The sequence below is a fragment of the Molossus molossus genome, unplaced genomic scaffold (assembly GCF_014108415.1).
Source record: "Molossus molossus isolate mMolMol1 unplaced genomic scaffold, mMolMol1.p scaffold_m16_p_4, whole genome shotgun sequence".
Taxonomy (NCBI): Eukaryota; Metazoa; Chordata; class Mammalia; order Chiroptera; family Molossidae; genus Molossus; species Molossus molossus.
Window position 1 is genome coordinate 21,838,303 of NW_023425377.1, and position 18,238 is coordinate 21,856,540.

An 18,238-nucleotide genomic window follows, 5' to 3' on the forward strand; every position below is an offset into this window, starting at 1 on the left:
CGGACATGAACTCCCCCGGGTGTAACTCAGCAGCCCCCGCCATATTGCCAAGGGCTTCCTTTGCTCGTGGAACATGAATATCCTTTCCAGAGAACAGCTTGGGGAGTGTTAGGTAAGGTGGTTTCTAAAGCTACGTTGAGCTCTAAAATATTTTGGGTTTGGTGATCGACTGTCCCTAGGAATGATTCAGACTCTGGTACCCCTGGACCGAGAATCTGTGTCCTGCTACTGGCTGACGGTGCTGGCAGTGGATCGGGGTTCCATACCCCTCTCTGCTGTAACTGAAGTCTACGTCGAGGTGATGGATGTCAACGACAACCCACCTCGGATGTCCAGCCCCGTGTTCTACCCCTCCGTCCGGGAGGACGCACCTTTGCACACTTCTGTGCTGCAGCTGGAGGCCCGGGACCCGGACTCCAGCTCCACAGGGAAGCTGACCTTCAACATCACCAGTGGGAACCATATGGGATTCTTTGTTATTCATCCCCTCACAGGTAAGGACCTGAGAAATCTGAAATGAGGGGGACCCTTTAAAACAATGCTTCTCAAAGTATGGTCCTGGACCGGCATAGTCAGCATCACCGGTGAACTTGTTAGAAATTCACATCCTCCGGTCCAATCTTACACTGACCGAACCAGAACTCAGGGTGGGGCCCAGAAATCTGTGTTAACGAGGTACCCAGGAGATTCCGCTGGGTGCTAAGTTTGAGAATGACTGTCCTCAAATATAAAGTCCGTCTCTATGGGAAAAGAAGATAGGTCAGCTTTCTTTCCTGGGGACCTGGGATGCGGGCAGGTTGCCTGGGACAGTTTCAGACCTCCAAGTGCTCCCAGCTGATGACTCCCCTGAGTCACAAGCCACAGGATGAACTTCTTGACCCGAGTTCCAAACTGCTCTCAAGCCTGCGCACAGAGATCCGCTTCAGCGGAGACGACCGTCTCACAGATACCTGTCCCTGGCCCAAGGCCACCTGAGGCGAGTGCCGCGTGTGGTTTAGAGGGTCCCAGAGGCCACCAGCTGGCGGCAGTGAGCCAGGTATAGCCCACACAGGTGTTCTGTTTGGCTTGCACAAGCTTTAAATAATGATTTTTCAAGTTGTTGCCAACATTTAAAAATTAGAAAATTCCACAAAACACCCCAGGTTTCTGGTGGTTGTTGTTTTAAAAATCCTCACCTGAGGATATTTTTCTATTTATTTTCAGACAGAGGAGGGAGGGAGAGAGACAGAGAGAGAAGCATTGATGTGAGAGAGACACCCTGATTGGTTGCCTCCTGCATGACCCCAACCAGGGCTGGGGGCCGAACCGCAACCAAGGTACGTGCTTTGGGCCGGAATAGAACCCACGACTCTTTGGTCCATGGGCTGACGCTCTAATGGCTGAGCCAAACCGACCAGGGCTCTGGTTGTTCTTAAAAACCTAAAAGATCTGGTAGCACAGACCCCCCCTCCGCGCCTTCCCTCAGGAGCACGATTGCCCAGTAGCTCCCTTGGTAGAGCAGGTGCATGTCCTCTGGTCCCACAGCCCCTCGTCCCCACTGTGCTCCCTGCCTGGCTCCCGCTGGCCCCACTGCTGAGGCTCCTTCTCCAAGGCCACATCCTCCTCCTGGAGGACTAACAACAACCCTCCTGCAGAGAAGGCTGACGCTCTGTCCTCTGAACCTCAGATTCTATCCTCCGGCTCGCACGATTCACTCTGGCGACATTGGAGAGAGGGGTGAGAACCAGCAGGCAGTCCCCGTCCTTCAGACAAGGACACTAAGAAAAGCACGAGCCTGGGGGTCCTGGGGCAGGTAGGGGGTGAGGGATACACGTGTCTACTTGCTCAGTGACGTGTGTTTGGAATGATTCCTATTAACCTTTGACCTTGGGGAATAGACCAGAATTCCTAGAAGGATGCGTTTACCCTGGAAAACAGGCCTGGCGGCCTCTCTATCCGGTTCCACCCTGTCCTTCCCTTTGCCGAAGAGGGAAGGGATCTCTCACCTAAGGCATTAGCTTCTCCATGTCTTCCCAATCCCTATTCTGTTTACTGTCAACAGTTCCCTGGCAGGGGGTCTGGCAAAATGCCAGAGGGCAGAGATGTTTCTTAGTCTTCCTGCAGCTGAAGACAAGACATTTTTACCAGCATAAAGATCTAAAAATAAAATAATCAGCAATGAGCTCCCAGCCCAGCTTTCTTAACACCACCACCAGGAATTGTCCCACTACCCTGCTTGGAAACCGTGGATGGTGTCCCCACGCCTTTAGGATAAAGCCACAAACTCGTGCCTGACCTGGCCCCTGCTGACCTTATTGGCTTTATCTGGCCTCTCCCCCCGCCACTCTCTGGTTCGAGCTGCACGGCCTGTTTCAGGCCATACCCTCTCCTGGACCAAGCCTTTGCCTAAGCTGTTGCTTCTGCCATGAGTCTCTCCTCCTCTCCTTTTATCTGGCTAACTCCTGCTCCTCTTCAGATCCCAGCCCAGCTGTCTTTCCTTAGTGAAGCTTTTCCTAGCACTATAAAACACCCCTAGCACCGTCTACCCTCCTCCTCTCAGAAACCACATATCACAGAGAGCATTATATTCATTTGTGTAATTATTCCATTAATTACCATGTCCTTCACGAGACTTCAAAGGCTTTCTAGAAAAGGAGCTTTGATTGTTTCTGCCCACTATAATATCTTCAGTGCCTGGCACACAGTGGAACCTCAGTAAATAACTGGGAAGCGAATGAATGAATCTCTGCCAGCATCCACAATCTTTTGTTAAGCCCAGGATTCATTCACTTATTTGGCAAAGGTGCAAGGTGCCTGCCCTTATGAGGCATTTAAGCTACGTGCTGTGGAAAGATGTGATGAAAAATATCAAGCAATTTCAGGACTTGAGAAACTCCGTCCCTCAGGAGCATGAAGGTCCAAACAAACATCTGTAGAACCAGGGCCAGTGAGCACATGCTGACGCGTGTGTAGGTGCTGGGAGTGCTCCGTGTGGCGGCTCCGCGGTGGCCTCGTGACTCGGGTGGCTGTACCGAGCTGGAGGACAGGGAGGACTTGGACAGGCAGTAGTCTGGAAGGGCCTCAGGCACAGAGGGCAGCAGGAGGAGTAGCCTGGAGAGAAGAGGCCCCAGGTCTTACTAAAGACACAGCACGGAGGTCAACTTTCTAAGGGCGTATCTGCTTCTACCGGTTACTAACTGTAAGATCTTGGGAGAGTTACTTAACTGCTTTATGCCTGAGTTTTGCACCTGTAAAATGGAGATGATAATAGCTACCTCCTGGGTGGTTGTAAGGATTAAATAAGTTAATAGAGAGAGAGATATAGGGAGCTCAGAAGAACATCTGGACATGTGAGAGTTCAGTGAGGTTGGCTGTTAGGAACCTGATGGAGGGCAGAGGGGGGAGGGGAAGATGGGAAGGGAGTCGAGGTAAGACCTAGATTGGGGTGGGCCAGGGCGAAAGGAGTAGAAGGCTCTGGAATCCATTAGAGATGGAAGCAACAGCAGCTGGACAATTGTTGGACGAGAAGAAGGGGGAGGAAAGGCTCAACATGGGCCTAAGAAGAGGCGATGAGAACACTCTGCTTGGGAGACAGAAATGACCCGAGCTGAACTGGCCACGTCCCCCTCAGGCCAGGGCGACCTTCAGTGGCCCCTCACACAGCCCCGCAGGGTGGCTCTGCCGTGTCCCCATTCTACACCGGCTCCCTGACACCGACCCCGAGCACGGATGTGGGGGATAACAGGTCACTGTCAAGCAGCAAGTCCAGGGACCCTGGCCCTTAGAAGGCGACAGAACGCGGTGGTGAGAGAGCAAGAAAAACCAGAGGGGCGGAGGGACAGAAAGTGGCTGAGATTCAGAGGCAAAGTGGGGTAAGGGAGAGAGGAAGACCCGGAGAAGAAAAGAGAAGGAGGACGGCGAGGGATAGACAGAGAAGAGAGAAAGGGAGAAGAGAGAAAGGGAGAAGAGGAGAGAAAGGGAGAGATGGAGCAGGAAAGAATCACGGACTGAGCGAGAAGGAAGGCTTACTTGCCAAAGCCCCCCGGCCCCTGTCCTCTTCCAGGGAGGGGGAGGGGCCGACCCTGGGCCCTTCCTCATCTGGCTCCTTAGTTTGGGGATGCGTGGGTGGAGTGACCTGGGACAATATTCACACTGCCCCAGAGGAATGTGTCTTCCTTCTCTGACTGGAGGGGCCTCTGGCTGTGGGCTTCCCAGGAGCTGTCCATGATCCCTCCCACGCCTGCCTTCAGTTAGGGAAGAAAAAGTCGGGATGACTGGGTCCTACCGCACAAGGCAGGAACATGTCCCTGGCAGAGCCCACCCCTCACATCACCTTCCCCTTTCCATTGGCATCTCCACCCCAACACCGAACCCCTTTCCATTCATGGGGCCCCCGTGCCCACACATCATTCCATTACTCCATTATTTAATCACCTAAACAAGATCAAGAAATGTATTGAAAGTTTTCGGATGACCCACTGACTCCAGAATAGGTCTGCTTTTATTTAAAAGAGACCTTCCTTACCAGCTGTGACCTCTCAGTCTATGGACTTGGATGCCCCTGGGCCCCTGATAACCCGGGTCTTGACTTGCCCAATGCTTGCAAAGAACTGGCACCTTCTCCCCTTTGTGGCCTCCGTGTACAGCCATAGCGCCTCATAAAATTAAAACTAGACTTAACAGACCACCACGCCCCCCTTCCTCAAGTTGCAGATGAGCTGAGAGGAGCCCCGCTCTGGCTCATCTGCCCCAGGGGTCATGGAAGAGCCGGCACCAGGACCCAGGTGAATAAATAATAGTAAAAGGAGTCGAAAGCTACCACTTAGTCAGTGATTGCTTGTGAACTGAAGACAGTGACTGTGGTCCCCGTTGTAACTCCTGAAAAGCCGCCTTTTTCACTCAACAACATGTTGTGCACAGCACCCTCCTCCTGGCGAAAGTGAGGCATAGGTGGGACCTCTGCAGACACCAGCACCTCCGCTGTCTTCTCCCACTTGCTCGTCCCTTTCTCTAAAGTTCCACGTCCCCTCATGTTCTCGTTTTCCAAAGACCAGAATTCCGATCAAGGATTTGAACGTAACCCTCCACCTTACTCCCAGTGATGTGGCCCCGGGAGCTCAGGTCTCCCTCCTACCATCTCTCCCCCAGGTCTGCTGACCACAGCCCGGCAGCTGGACCGAGAGAGCAAGGATGAACACATCCTGGAGGTGAGTAATGGTGGTGAACCCACTCACTGGATTTGAAACCCTCCTGAAGGAGGCCATGGAGCCCAGCTGGGCATTAGGGCCACACGCATGTCTCCAAGCACTGTGGCCGAGGAGGGTGCTAGGCTCCGAGGCGTTGCTACTTAAGCTGAGCCTTGCTGTGGTTGATGGTGAGGACTCTCAGGGCGTTTGCTGGCTCTTTAGCACTGGGAAGGGAAGGGATCGGAAACCATGTCCAGGCTGGGCAGGAAGCATGGATTGATTAGTAATGTCTGCAGTGAGTGCAGGAATAAGGAGCGGTACACGCGTGCTCTACACTTCAGTCTGATTTCCAGCCCATCCCCATGATCCAGAGTCACCAAGGTCAAACACAAGGTCAGTAGCAGAGCCAGGATGAAAACCCAGACCCTTGTCTTTTAGATCTGTGCTCTTTCTAGGACGTGTCTAAAATCACATAAGCATCCCCACCTGGTGCCCATTTCAACGCGAGGCATCGATCTTCACCAAAGGGAATTAAATCCGAGGACTCTAGTTAGGCCCCCTCCTGAGCTATCCATAAGCAACGAACAGGCATCTCTCTTCTAGTCTTAAAGACGTCAGGTGGGAGGGACACACACTCCTCGGCAGAACTGCATAAACTCTGTCTTCTGTGCTCCCAGGCTCTGCACATTCCCTTTGCAAGAAACAGGTATGATTCACAGGCCGCAGCTAACTGGCCTTCAGAGACCGAAGCATTCTCCGGACTTCAGGAAAGGCATTTCTCTCTAAACTCCAACGTATTTTTAAAAATTGGAACCATTTAGGCAGAAAGGCCCTGTCTCAGACCCCTCGGGTCACTGATGCACGGGACAACCCGCCCCTACATGAAGTACTCCCTGATCTAAAACGTCTGGGAGTCGTTTCTCTCACTCTGGGTTCTATTTCGTGCATCGAGCCGCCTGTCTGACTCAAAAGGCACCACCCACTCCTTCATAAACATCTTCTCATTTGTTTTTTCTAACCTCCAGTAGCTTAAAGAAAATGGAGAACAAAGCTTATGAGAATTACGAGCAAATAAAAAGAAAATGGTCTCTGAGAAACGGCCCAGAAGGCCTCCTGCGTGAAGGGAGCCAGCTTTTGTTCAGACTCCATGACTTTGTCTTCTTCCGGTTCCTTCTGGTTCTTTCTCTGCCCTTGCTGGCTTTCCTGTGGGCGAGGCTGCCAGAGAGCTGGGTTCCAAGGAGGCGAGGTTGGGATACTAAAAGTCACAAGCGAATAGCAGAGAGCAGGCTGAATTTCCAGGCTGTGGAAAGCAAGGGTGGTGGTGGGCTTGCTTTGTGTTTGCCAACTCAGGCCGAATTCTTCCCCCAGGTGACTGTGCTGGACAACGGGGAGCCCTCCCTGAGGTCCACCTCCAGGGTGGTGGTGTGCATCGTGGACGTCAACGACAACCCCCCTGTGTTCTCCCACAAGCTCTTCAACGTCCGCCTTCCAGAGAGGCTGAGCCCGGTGACCCCTGGGCCTGTGTACAGGCTGGTGGCTTCAGACCTGGATGAGGGGCTCAATGGCAGGGTCACCTACAGTGTTGAGGAGAGTGACAAGGAGGGCTTCAGTGTCCACCCGGTCACGGGTGTGGTGTCATCCAGCAACACCTTTACTGCCGGAGAGTACAACATCCTGACGGTGAGGGGGAGGGAGGCCTGGAGGAGTGTGACATTATCAGTTAGGGATCTTCTTGGAGGAGGGAGCCGGCCGCCAGGCATGGTGAAAGTGGTACTCCCAGAGAGACTGGGAGCCCTAACATCGGCCAAAGGATCAGAATTCTGAGCCTTTCTCTTTGAGGGCAATAAGGTCCTTGCATGGGAAATCGGCTCTCTTCTTAGAGATACGGATTTTGGTGAGAGGAGCTGGGGCTTTGGAATCAAGATAAGCCCGGGTGCCAATCCTAGCTCTGCCACTTACACCTGTGTGGCCTTGGACACGTTACTTAACCCCTTGGAGCCTTTGTTTTACCATCTGTAAAATGGGGCTAAGAACCTTTTCCTTGCAGGAAGCCAATACAGCAAGTGGCGAGGGGGTGGGATCTCATATCAGACAAACTAAATCCAACCCAGCCCCCTGCCGGGCAGGCAGGCAACCCAGGCGGTGACTTCACCGTGCTGAGCTCCAGTTTCCTCCTGCAAAGGGGGCGATAGTGGTGCCTCTCAGGGCTGTCATGCAGACTAAATTGGACGTGGCACATACTGCTCTCAGAGCAGGGCCTGATAATGAGGAGAGCTCATAAATCCCAGTTCACTGTGTTTACAGTTGTCGGGAGGGTAGAGGGTCCACGTGTGTAAAGCCTGGTTTAGGAACTAGCACATAGTAAGTGTTCAATCGTGACTCGGTTATTTTTTCACTACTCATGAGGTTCTTGAGCACAGGTTCTCTGTCCTGGTCACCTCTGTGCCTGCAGCCAGTCCCTGTGCCGTTTACAGTAACCCTCCACCGTGTGCTGAAGGAGTGAACGTGCACGAGAGGCCGGCTCGGTCAGTCTCGGGCAGCCTGGCTCCTGCCTGGCCCCCTGGGTCTTCTTGTGTCTTGGACCCTCCAGACAAAGCCTCACTTTCAGTTGTGGCCTCTTCTCAGATCCAGGCAACAGACAGTGGGCAGCCACCGCTCTCGACCAGTGTCCGGCTGCACATCGAGTGGATCCCCCAGCCCCGACCCTCCTCCGTCCCACTGGCCTTTGACGAGCCCCACTACAGCTTTACAGTCATGGAGACAGACCCCGTGAACCACATGGTGGGAGTCGTCAGTGTCGAGGGCCGACCCGGCCTCTTCTGGTTCAACATCTCAGGTGAGGCCCCGAGGAAGGCCAGCCCCTCCCAGACCAACCCTAGTCCTCACGGCACAGTCCTTCTGGGCCGTCTCAAGGGCCCGCTCCCTGGCAGTCCCTCTTTGGGCCACGAGTGGCGACTGCCTCTTCCCTGGTTCTCCGGGGAAGTGACTAGTAGGAGCACCACTTGTGCCGAACTTCCGCACGAGCTATCATCTCGGCTGGACTCTCCTGGTCTCACTGGTAACCACAGCCAGGGTTGGGCAGTGTCTGTTACCCCAGGTGCCTGGGAGACCTAAGAGGGTGGTCCCGAGAGATCCAGAGGATAAAGCACAAGTTGTATGTTTCCTCTTCTGCCTCCATGTGCAAATCGGTGTGGTGCTAACTTCACTGACCATGAGCCCGAGGCCAGCTGTACGCTGGGACCATGCTTCCTGTTCTGATCCCAGGTTCCATCTTCAAGATCAGGGGAGTGTCCATTCGTATTGTAGAAGCTACTTGGGTCCAAGTTCTGATGGCCTTCTCTGAAAATCCTTTCTGTCTCTAACCCGAGATTTTGTTAGAATAGACCCCTTTGGGAATCGGGTGCATGCTTGGGGCCCTCTTCTCTGAAAGTTGCACACCCAAACATAGATCTGGGGTTTCACAGACTCTCTGAAACCCAGCCAGGGATTCCAGGTTAAGAATCTGTAATCTAAGAGTTTCAGCACTACACCACATGAGCCATGAATTCCTATTATGGTTTCCCAGCCTGGTTCAGAGACTGGGTATGCACCTGTCCTAAGCTTTTGGCCTCCTGGGTTTACTTCCAGTTCTGATTCACTGCTTTTTTTCATTGTTGGCTTGCTTTCTTTTATACAAAATGAATACATGTACTCTAAAGAACATTTAGAAAACACAAATGAATGCAGAGAAGAGGATAAAAATCACCTAAACTCCTACTAACCAGAAGCTAATCCACTGTCACAGTTTTGATGTGTTTCCTTCTGGTCATTTTTCTTCATACACACACACACACACACACACACACACACACACACAGTGAGGGTTATATTAAAATATTTTTTCTAACTTTAAAAAAATATATGATAAACATATTTCCATGTCACAGATCTCTATTTAGTAGACATTTAAATAACTGCATGCTAATTCTATATTTTGGATTCTATGGTTCATTAAATCAATTTCCTCTTGTTGACAGAGTTATTTTCATTTCCTCCTGTGCCTCAGCACCTTTGGGCCATGCAAACTGCCTGGAAGCCCTGAGGCAGAGCCCCGGAGCCCCATTACTCCCGCAGGTCTCAATCCTAGTAGCAGAGTATGTTCTGTGACTGATTTTGGTCTTCCTCTGGGACTCTTCAGTTCACACAAAGTCACCTTTTTCCATATCATCACTTGGATCTTGATAATAACTTGACAGTAACTTAACAAGATAAATGACAGCTTCTTAGATTCCTGGGGAATAAGCTCCAGCTTGTCACCCAGATATCATTTTCTGAACAGTGGTAGAGTCCCTGGTTCAGGTTCTTCGAATGCCTACAGTCCCTCCCGCCAAGGTTGGCATCTACTCCCACCTCCTCTATGTCTGCCAGCCGATTCCATGCCGTGTTCCTGCTGCCTAAGGCACTGACATTGTATATGCTCCCCTCCACTCCCACTCCAGGTGGGGACAAAGACATGGACTTTGACATTGAGAAGACGACGGGCAGCATCATCATCGCCAAGCCTCTCGACACAAGGAAGACATCGAGTTATAATTTGACCGTGGAGGTGACCGATGGGTTCCACACCATCGCCACCCAGGTTAGAAGCCTCAGTAGGGAACACCCAAGAGGAAATGGGAGTCCTGCTTAGTTGGGATGAGACTACGAGGGCTTTCTGTAGGTGTGGCATACCTGAAGAATGCTACATTAGAATCAAGGTTACGCATCCCGGTCTTACCCGACACACTTTCTACTTCTGTGATCTTGGGGCTGGGGGGTGTCCTTGTTCCTACCGTAGATCTCTGTATATCAAGGGTTTGTCTAGATTAGCAGTTTTTAATGAAAGAGAGCGGGCCATGGAGCTACCATTCGTATGAGGATTGGTGGTCAGGCAAGTGGGGCTCTGGATTTCCACTCTGGCTTCCCCCAGAGTTTTATCTGTTTCATGTATTGAGATTTCACACATTTCATGTAAAGAAAACGTCCTTTAACAAACAAAAAAAATTATTTTTGAAAACCACTAGATTGCATGTTACCGGAAAGCCTTGTGGTTTTGCAGTTTTATCGTTCATTTAACAAATACCGAGTGCTGCACACCAGGCACTGTGCTAGGCACAGATGATAAGGTGGGGAGCCAGGCAGACAAGGTCCCTGACCTTACGCAGCTTTCGGTCTACCTTTGGTCTTACTCTCCTTCCTAGGTCTACATTGTCATGATTGCCAACATCAACCACCATCGGCCCCAGTTTCTGGAAGCTCATTATGAGGTCAGAGTTCCCCAAGGCACGCTGCCTGGGGTTGAACTCCTCCAAGTCCAGGCCATAGATCAAGACAAGGGCAAGGGCCTCATCTACACCATACATGGCAGCCAAGACCCAGAAAGTGCCAGCCTCTTCCAGCTGGACCCAAGCAGTGGTGTTCTGGTAACTGTGGGAAAACTGGACCTGAGCTCAGGGCCCTCCCAGCACACACTGACAGTTATGGTGAGTTCACTGAAACATTGGGTAAGGATGTACTTGCATACAGATGTGTGGGGGTGGATGCTTGGGGGCATGCTAAAAGTTCCCCTTCCCCTCATGGGCCAGGTGTACTGATGCTCATAGTGATAACCCATGAGATGAGTTGTGACATTTCACAGCCCGCTGGAGGTGCCTTCCATATGGGATGCCTGGGAGAGAAGAAAGAGATGGGACAGCTGCCAAGTAAACTCCTGCAATCTTAGACCTGCTCCAAATATCCCCCAAAAGTTCTCTCCCTGTTCCATGAACTGCATGACCACAGTGTGGATTTATGTAGTGTCCGAGCTGGGAGGGACCCAGAGACCATCCCACCCGGAGCAAACACTAGGGTGAGGTGAGCCAGTTATGTAGGGCCCAATATTTAAGGAGGACTCGCTCTCAGGGTCTTGTGTTTGCACTTTTAGGGCCCTGAGAGAGAGTCCTCCTTACATTTATGCTCTACACGCCTCACTTGCCCCCTCTGGTCCAAGCCCTCGTCCTACCCATTTCTCTTGTCTTACACCTGAGGCCAAGAGAAGGAAGAGAGATGTGCTCACCACGATCCAGTTCTTTCTGATGGAACCAGAACCAGAGTCTAACCTTCCTGACTCAAGGTTCAGGGTTCTTATATGTTAGTTTATCTGGGCACATTGATATGTATTAAAAGCTCTGAGAAGTCCTGCAGCAAAGAAAACTTTAACTTCATTTAATTCAGTGCTCCCTAAATTTACTTGACCATAGAATGTTTTTCCCATGCACATGTTAACATCTTGAAAAAACTAATATTCTCGGAGACCTAATTTGGAAAATACTGTTTCTCTGTTCATTTCTGCCTTTCTCCTAAAGTAAAATTATCTATGAAAATAACTAAGTAACCAATAATTAATAGACTTATTTGAAGAGAAAAAAGAGCATAAGTACAAGCAAAATTGAAAGGAACAGAGCGACAATTCGGTATATTTTTCATTGACATTCCATTTCATTGACTTTACTCTAACCCAGCCTCATCCCGTTCCATTTGCTATTCACCCCATTACCTCCTTGGGCCCATAGGTCCGAGACCAGGAGATGCCCATCAAGAGGAACTTCGTGTGGGTGTCCATTCACGTGGAGGATGGAAACCTCCACCCACCCCACTTCACCCAGCTCCACTACAAGGCCAGTGCTCCTGACACCACGGCCCCTGGCACAGAGCTGCTCCAAGTCCGAGCCACAGATGGTGACCGGGGAGCCAATGCTGAGGTCCACTACTCCTTTCTGAAAGGTGAGAGGCCTGGCTATAAGTCCAGAAGGGAGAAGGGGCTTTGGTAATAAGGAGAAGCACCAGAGGCATGGATTTGGAAGTCAACCAAGGGCCAGGCTCTCTAAGCTTTGGCAAGCTATCCCTCGAGAGAGCATTTCCCTGGACTGCAGTGACCTAATTAATGCACGTCCAGAGATGGTTAAGAACAACAACTAAGGGACTACTCATGTTACAGGAGAATTTACATATATGTTATATAAACCCACCAATGACCATGCACGTAGAGGATGCCTATAAGTACATGCAAAATTTTAAAACAGAATATCTTTGTGCCAATACAATATAAGGGACCTATAAACACTTTATACGATGCATGGCATAGTTTTAGGAATAATTTTCATTTCTTGCTAAGGCCACATCATGCTTTTGTATCTCTTAAATAGTTTTCTTCATCTCAAAAAATGGGATAATATTGCCTGTGCCAGAAAGTCTTTGTAAAAATGAAGAGAGACCGGCGCGGGGCTGGTGCTCAGCAGGCGGGGCCTGGCTTTGGGCTCCGGGCCTCCCTGCCGCGGACTCTGCGCCTGCGCCCACCCGGCCACTGCCCGCTTTCCCCGCGCAGCCGTGGTTCCGGCTGCAGCTCGCCGCCTGGATGCCTGGGCGATCCACGGGCTGCAACGAGGGCCAGGAGGACAGGTGACGGCCAGGAGCAGCGCAACGAGTTGGAGGTGCTGGAGTCCATCTATCCTGACTCCTTTACAGTATTATCAGAAAATCCTCCCAGCTTCCCCATTACTGTGACATCTGATGCTAGAGAGAAGGACGAAACTGTCCAGGCTACCCCCAAGTTTACATATAGTGAGACGTACCCAGATGAAGCCCCCCCTTTATGAAATATTCTCCCAGGAAAATCTAGACGATAATGACGTCTCAAACATTTAAAAATTATTAGCGTTTTAGGCAGAAGAAAACTTTGGTATCGGTGGTGATGTTTGCTAACAGCTGTGCAAGAAAAACTAAATGAAATAGTGGATCAAACAAAAACTAGAAGAGAGGAAGAAAAGAAACAAAAAGAAGCAGAAGAAGCCGAAAAGCAATTATTTCATGGCACGCCTGTTACAATGGAGAATCCCTTAAGTTGGAAAGCCAAGTTTGAGGCAAAACTTTTGGAAACTAAAAAGCAACGAATGAAAGAAGAAGAACAAGCAGGAAAAAATTAATTAAGTGGGAAACAGCTATTTGCAACAGATCATAATCTTGACACATCTGATATCCGGCTCTTGGAGGGTGCTGCAAACAATGTAGAGGGAGATGGGTCTTGTTCCAGGAAATGGATGACTTGGAGCTGGAAGATGATGAGGATGATCCAGACTACTATCCTGCTGACCCAGGGAGTGACATGACCGACTGATGGACCACCACCGTCTGCCAAGAGGCTTGACTGCTACAGCATCTGTGGCTATGCTGAGAGAGTGTTGATGTCTTTTCTTTTTTTTCCAAGAAGAAATAATTTTCAGGAGAAATCATTTTCTCCTCAAAGCTTTCATCAATGAACTTAATAAATTGACCTTAAAATTTCAACCAAAAAAAAAAAGACTAAAAGAGAAAATGTATGCTAATACATGTTGTAAATTGTAGAATACTATACAAATGCCAGGGGTTATTGCTATCACTGATAAGTGTTAATTATAGGTAATTAATGTAACAGAAATGATAGTATCTAGTATCCAAATAGTTTTAATGATAATTTGTAATGTTTGATAATTCATAATTAATGATATTTAATAATAATTGCCTTTTATAATAATACTTCAGTTAGATGCTATGGAGGAACAGAGATGAACATGACTTACTCTCTGCCCTCAAGGAGCATAATGTTCATTTATTATTTGTTAATGTATATTAATGTATAATATACCTTATATATGTATATGAATATACATATATAATAATATATATAATATATGAATATACATATATATAATAAAATTTATATTTATACACACCCTATATACTATATCGTAACTAAATCCAGGATAGCATGGGATATGAATATTGCCCTCTCCAAGTTTTGTGTGATAGTCTCTTTGCTGATCTAGAAAGCCTAGTTGGTACCTCTTGAGGGTGTGATTAACTTCAACTTGTCTTTTGTTTCAGGGAACAGCGAGGGTTTCTTCAACATCAATGCCCGATTAGGCATCATCACTCTAGCCCAGAAATTGAATCCGGCAAATCACGCCCGGTATACTCTGACAGTGAAGGCAGAAGATCAAGGTTCTCCACGTTGGCATGACCTGGCTACAGTGATCATTCACGTCCACCCTTCAGAAAGCAGTGCCCCCGTCTTTTCAAAAGCAGAATACTTTGTAGAAATTCCTGAGTCAATCCCTGTTGGTTCTCCAATCCTCCTTGTCTCAGCTACAAGCTCCTCTGAAGTTACCTATGAGTTAAGAGAGGGAAACAAGGATGGTGTGTTCTCCATGAACTCATATTCTGGACTCATTTCCACCCAGAAGAACTTGGATCATGAGAAAATTTCCTCTTACCAGCTGAAAATCCGAGGCAGCAATATGGCAGGAGCATTTACTGATGTCATGGTTCTTGTTTACATCATTGATGAAAATGACAATGCGCCCATGTTCTTGCGGCCGACTTTTGTGGGCCAAATTAGTGAAGCAGCTCCGTTGTACAGCATGATCATGGATGAAAACAACAACCCCTTTGTGATTCGTGCTTCTGACAGTGACAAAGAAGCTAATTCTTTGTTAGTCTATGAAATTTTGGAGCAAGAGGCCTTGAAGTTTGTCAAAATTGATCCCAGCATGGGAACGCTAACCATCATATCAGAGATGGATTATGAGAGCATGCCCTCTTTGCAATTCAGCATCTACGTCCATGACCAAGGAAGCCCTATCTTATTTGCACCCAGGCCCGCCCAGGTCATCATCTATATCAGAGACGTAAATGACTGTCCCCCCAGATTCTCAGACCAGATATATGAGGTAGCAATAGTGAAGCCCATCCATCGGGGTATGGAGCTCCTCATGGTGTGGGCCAGCGATGATGACTCAGAAGTCAATTATAGCATCAAAACTGGCAATGCTGATGAAGCTGTTGCTATCCATCCCATCAGTGGTCAAATATCTGTGTTGAATCCTGTTCTCCTGGGACACTCCCGGGAGCTCACCATTAGGGCTTCTGATGGCCTGTATCAAGATACTGCACTGGTAAAAATTTCTTTGACACAAGCTCTTAACACAAGCTTACAGTTTGACCAGGATATCTACAGAGCAACAGTGAAAGAGAACTTGCCAGACAGAAAGGCACTGGTGATTCTTGGTGTCCAGGGCAATCGTTTGAATGACACCCTTTACTACTTCCTCTTAAATGCCACCGACATGTTTTGTATGGTCAAGTCAGCAGGTGTGTTGCAGACAAGAGGTGTGGCATTTGACCGAGAACAGCAGGACACGCATCAGGTAGCAGTGGAACTGAGGGACAATCGAACCCCTCAACGGGTAGCTCAGGCTCTGGTTATAGTTTCTGTTGAGGATGTCAATGACAATCGCCCTGTATTTAAGCACCTGCCTTATTACACGATCATCCAAGATGGCACAGAGCCAGGGGATGTCATCTTTCAGGTATCTGCCAATGACCCAGACTTGGGGGTAAATGGTGCTGTCACATATGCATTTGCAGAAGATTACAGATATTTTCGAATTGACCCCTATCTTGGGGACATATCATTGAAGAAACCTTTTGATTATCAAGCTTTAAATAAGTATCACCTCAAAGTCATTGCTCAGGATGGAGGAACCCCATCCCTCCAGACTACTGAAGAGGTGCTTGTCATTGTAAGAAATAAATCTAACCCACTGTTTCAGAGTCCTTACTATAAAGTCAGAGTGCCTGAAAATATCACACTCTATACCCCAATTCTCCACACTCAGGCCCGGAGTCCAGAGGGACTCCGACTCATCTACAACATTGTGGAGGAAGAGCCCTTGATGCTGTTCACCATTGACTTTAAGACTGGTGTCCTAACAGTAACAGGCCCGTTGGACTATGAGTCTAAGACCAAACATGTGTTCACAGTCAGAGCCACAGACACTGCTCTGGGTTCATTTTCTGAAGCCACTGTGGAAGTCCTGGTGGAGGACGTCAATGATAATCCTCCCACTTTCTCCCAATTGGTCTACACCACTTCAGTCTCGGAAGGTTTGCCTGCTCAGACCCCTGTGATCCAGCTGTTGGCTTCTGACCAGGACTCAGGGCAGAACCGTGATGTCTCCTATCAGATTGTAGAGGATGGCTCGGATGTTTCCAAATTCTTCCAGATCAATGGGAGCACAGGGGAGATGTCCACAGTCCAAGAGCTGGATTATGAAGCCCAACAGCACTTTCATGTGAAGGTCAGGGCCATGGATAGAGGAAACCCTCCACTCACTGGTGAAACCCTTGTGGTTGTCGGTGTGTCTGATATCAATGACAACCCTCCGGAATTCAGGCAACCTCAGTATAAAGCCAATGTCAGTGAGCTGGCAACCTGTGGACACCTGGTTCTCAAAGTACAAGCTCTTGACCCCGACAGCAGGGACACCTCTCGCCTAGAGTACCTGATTCTTGCTGGCAACCAGGACCGGCACTTCTCCATTAACAGCTCATCAGGAATAATTTCTATGTTAAACCTTTGCAAAAAGCACCTGGATTCTTCTTACAATTTGAGGGTAGGTGCTTCTGATGGGGTCTTCCGAGCAACTGTGCCTGTGTATATCAATACTACAAATGCCAACAAGTATAGCCCAGAGTTCCAGCAGCATGTTTATGAAGCAGAGTTAGCAGAGAATGCAAGGGTAGGAACCAAGGTGATTGAGTTGCTAGCCATAGACAAAGATAGTGGTCCCTATGGCACTGTAGATTATACCATCATCAATAAACTAGCAAGTGAGAAGTTCGCCATAAACCCCCACGGCCAGATCACCACTCTGAAGAAACTGGATCGGGAAAATTCAACAGAAAGAGTCATTGCTATTAAGGTCATGGCTCAGGATGGAGGAGGGAAAGTGGCCTTCTGCACTGTGAAGATCATCCTCACAGATGAAAATGACAATGCCCCACAGTTCAAAGCCTCTGAGTACACAGTGTCCATTCCATCCAATGTCAGTAAAGACTCCCCAGTTATCCAGGTGCTGGCCTATGACGCAGATGAAGGTCGCAATGCAGATGTCACCTACTCAGTGGATTCGATAGAGGACTTTCATGAACAGATCATTGACATCAACCCAATCACTGGTGTTGTTAAGGTGAAAGAGAGCCTAGTAGGATTGGAAAATCAGGTCTTTGACTTAAAAATTAAAGCTCAAGATGGGGGCCCTCCTCACTGGGACTCTTTGGTGCTGTTACGACTTCAGGTAGTTGATAATGAAGTATCCTTGCCCAAATTTTCTGAACCTCTTTATACTTTCTCTGCATCTGAAGACCTTCCAGAAGGGTCAGAAATTGGTTCTGTCAAAGCAGTGGCAGCTCAAGATCCAGTCATCTATAGTCTAGTGCAGGGCACCACACCAGAGAGCAACAGGGATGGTGTCTTCTCCTTGGACCGAAACACAGGGGCTCTTAAGGTGAGGAAGGCCATGGACTATGAGTCCACTAAATGGTACCAGATTGATCTGATGGCATATTGCCCCCATAATGACACTAATTTGGTTTCCTTGGTGTCTGTCAACATCCAAGTGAAGGATGTCAATGACAATAGGCCTATATTTGAGGCTGACCCGTATAAGGCTGTCCTTACTGAGAATATGCCAGTGGGGACTGCAGTCATTCAAGTGACTGCCAATGATCAGGACACTGGGAATGATGGCCAGGTGAGTTACAGGCTGCCGGTGGACCCTGATAGTAATATCCATGAGCTCTTTGCCATTGACAGTGAGACTGGCTGGATCACCACACTCCAGGAACTTGACTGTGAGACCCGCCAGACCTACCACTTTTATGTGGTGGCCTATGACCATGGCCAGACCATCCAGCTGTCTTCTCAGGTCCTGGTTGAAGTCTCCATTACAGACGAGAATGACAATGCTCCTCAGTTTGCCTCTGAAGACTACAGAGGATCTGTGGTTGAGAACAGTGAACCTGGCGAACCTGTGGCCACTCTTAAAACCTTTGACGCTGATATCTCTGAGCAGAATAGACAGGTCACCTGCTATATCACAGGTAAGGATGCCTGTCTTGGAATGAAGGCACTGGGCTGCTCTGAAAAGAGTCGTCCAGTAAGAGGTGCCCTAAAACACGGGTTTAAGTCCTGGCTGTGC

At 49.0% G+C, this 18,238-nt stretch overlaps 1 protein-coding gene and 1 pseudogene across 1 annotated transcript in view; both read left to right on the forward strand.

Annotated features, from left to right (window-relative positions):
- FAT2 (FAT atypical cadherin 2) overlaps positions 1-18,238 on the forward strand; it is a 67,707-nt gene that overhangs the window by 23,055 nt on the left and 26,414 nt on the right. Inside the window, exons 3-10 of the mRNA XM_036240143.1 lie at positions 180-494; positions 5,128-5,186; positions 6,534-6,845; positions 7,791-8,001; positions 9,644-9,783; positions 10,385-10,666; positions 11,735-11,945; positions 14,082-18,140. Coding sequence (XP_036096036.1) covers positions 180-494; positions 5,128-5,186; positions 6,534-6,845; positions 7,791-8,001; positions 9,644-9,783; positions 10,385-10,666; positions 11,735-11,945; positions 14,082-18,140 — 5,589 coding nt within the window. The remainder of the gene's footprint in view (positions 1-179; positions 495-5,127; positions 5,187-6,533; positions 6,846-7,790; positions 8,002-9,643; positions 9,784-10,384; positions 10,667-11,734; positions 11,946-14,081; positions 18,141-18,238) is intronic.
- LOC118616359 lies at positions 12,425-13,335 on the forward strand (annotated as a pseudogene).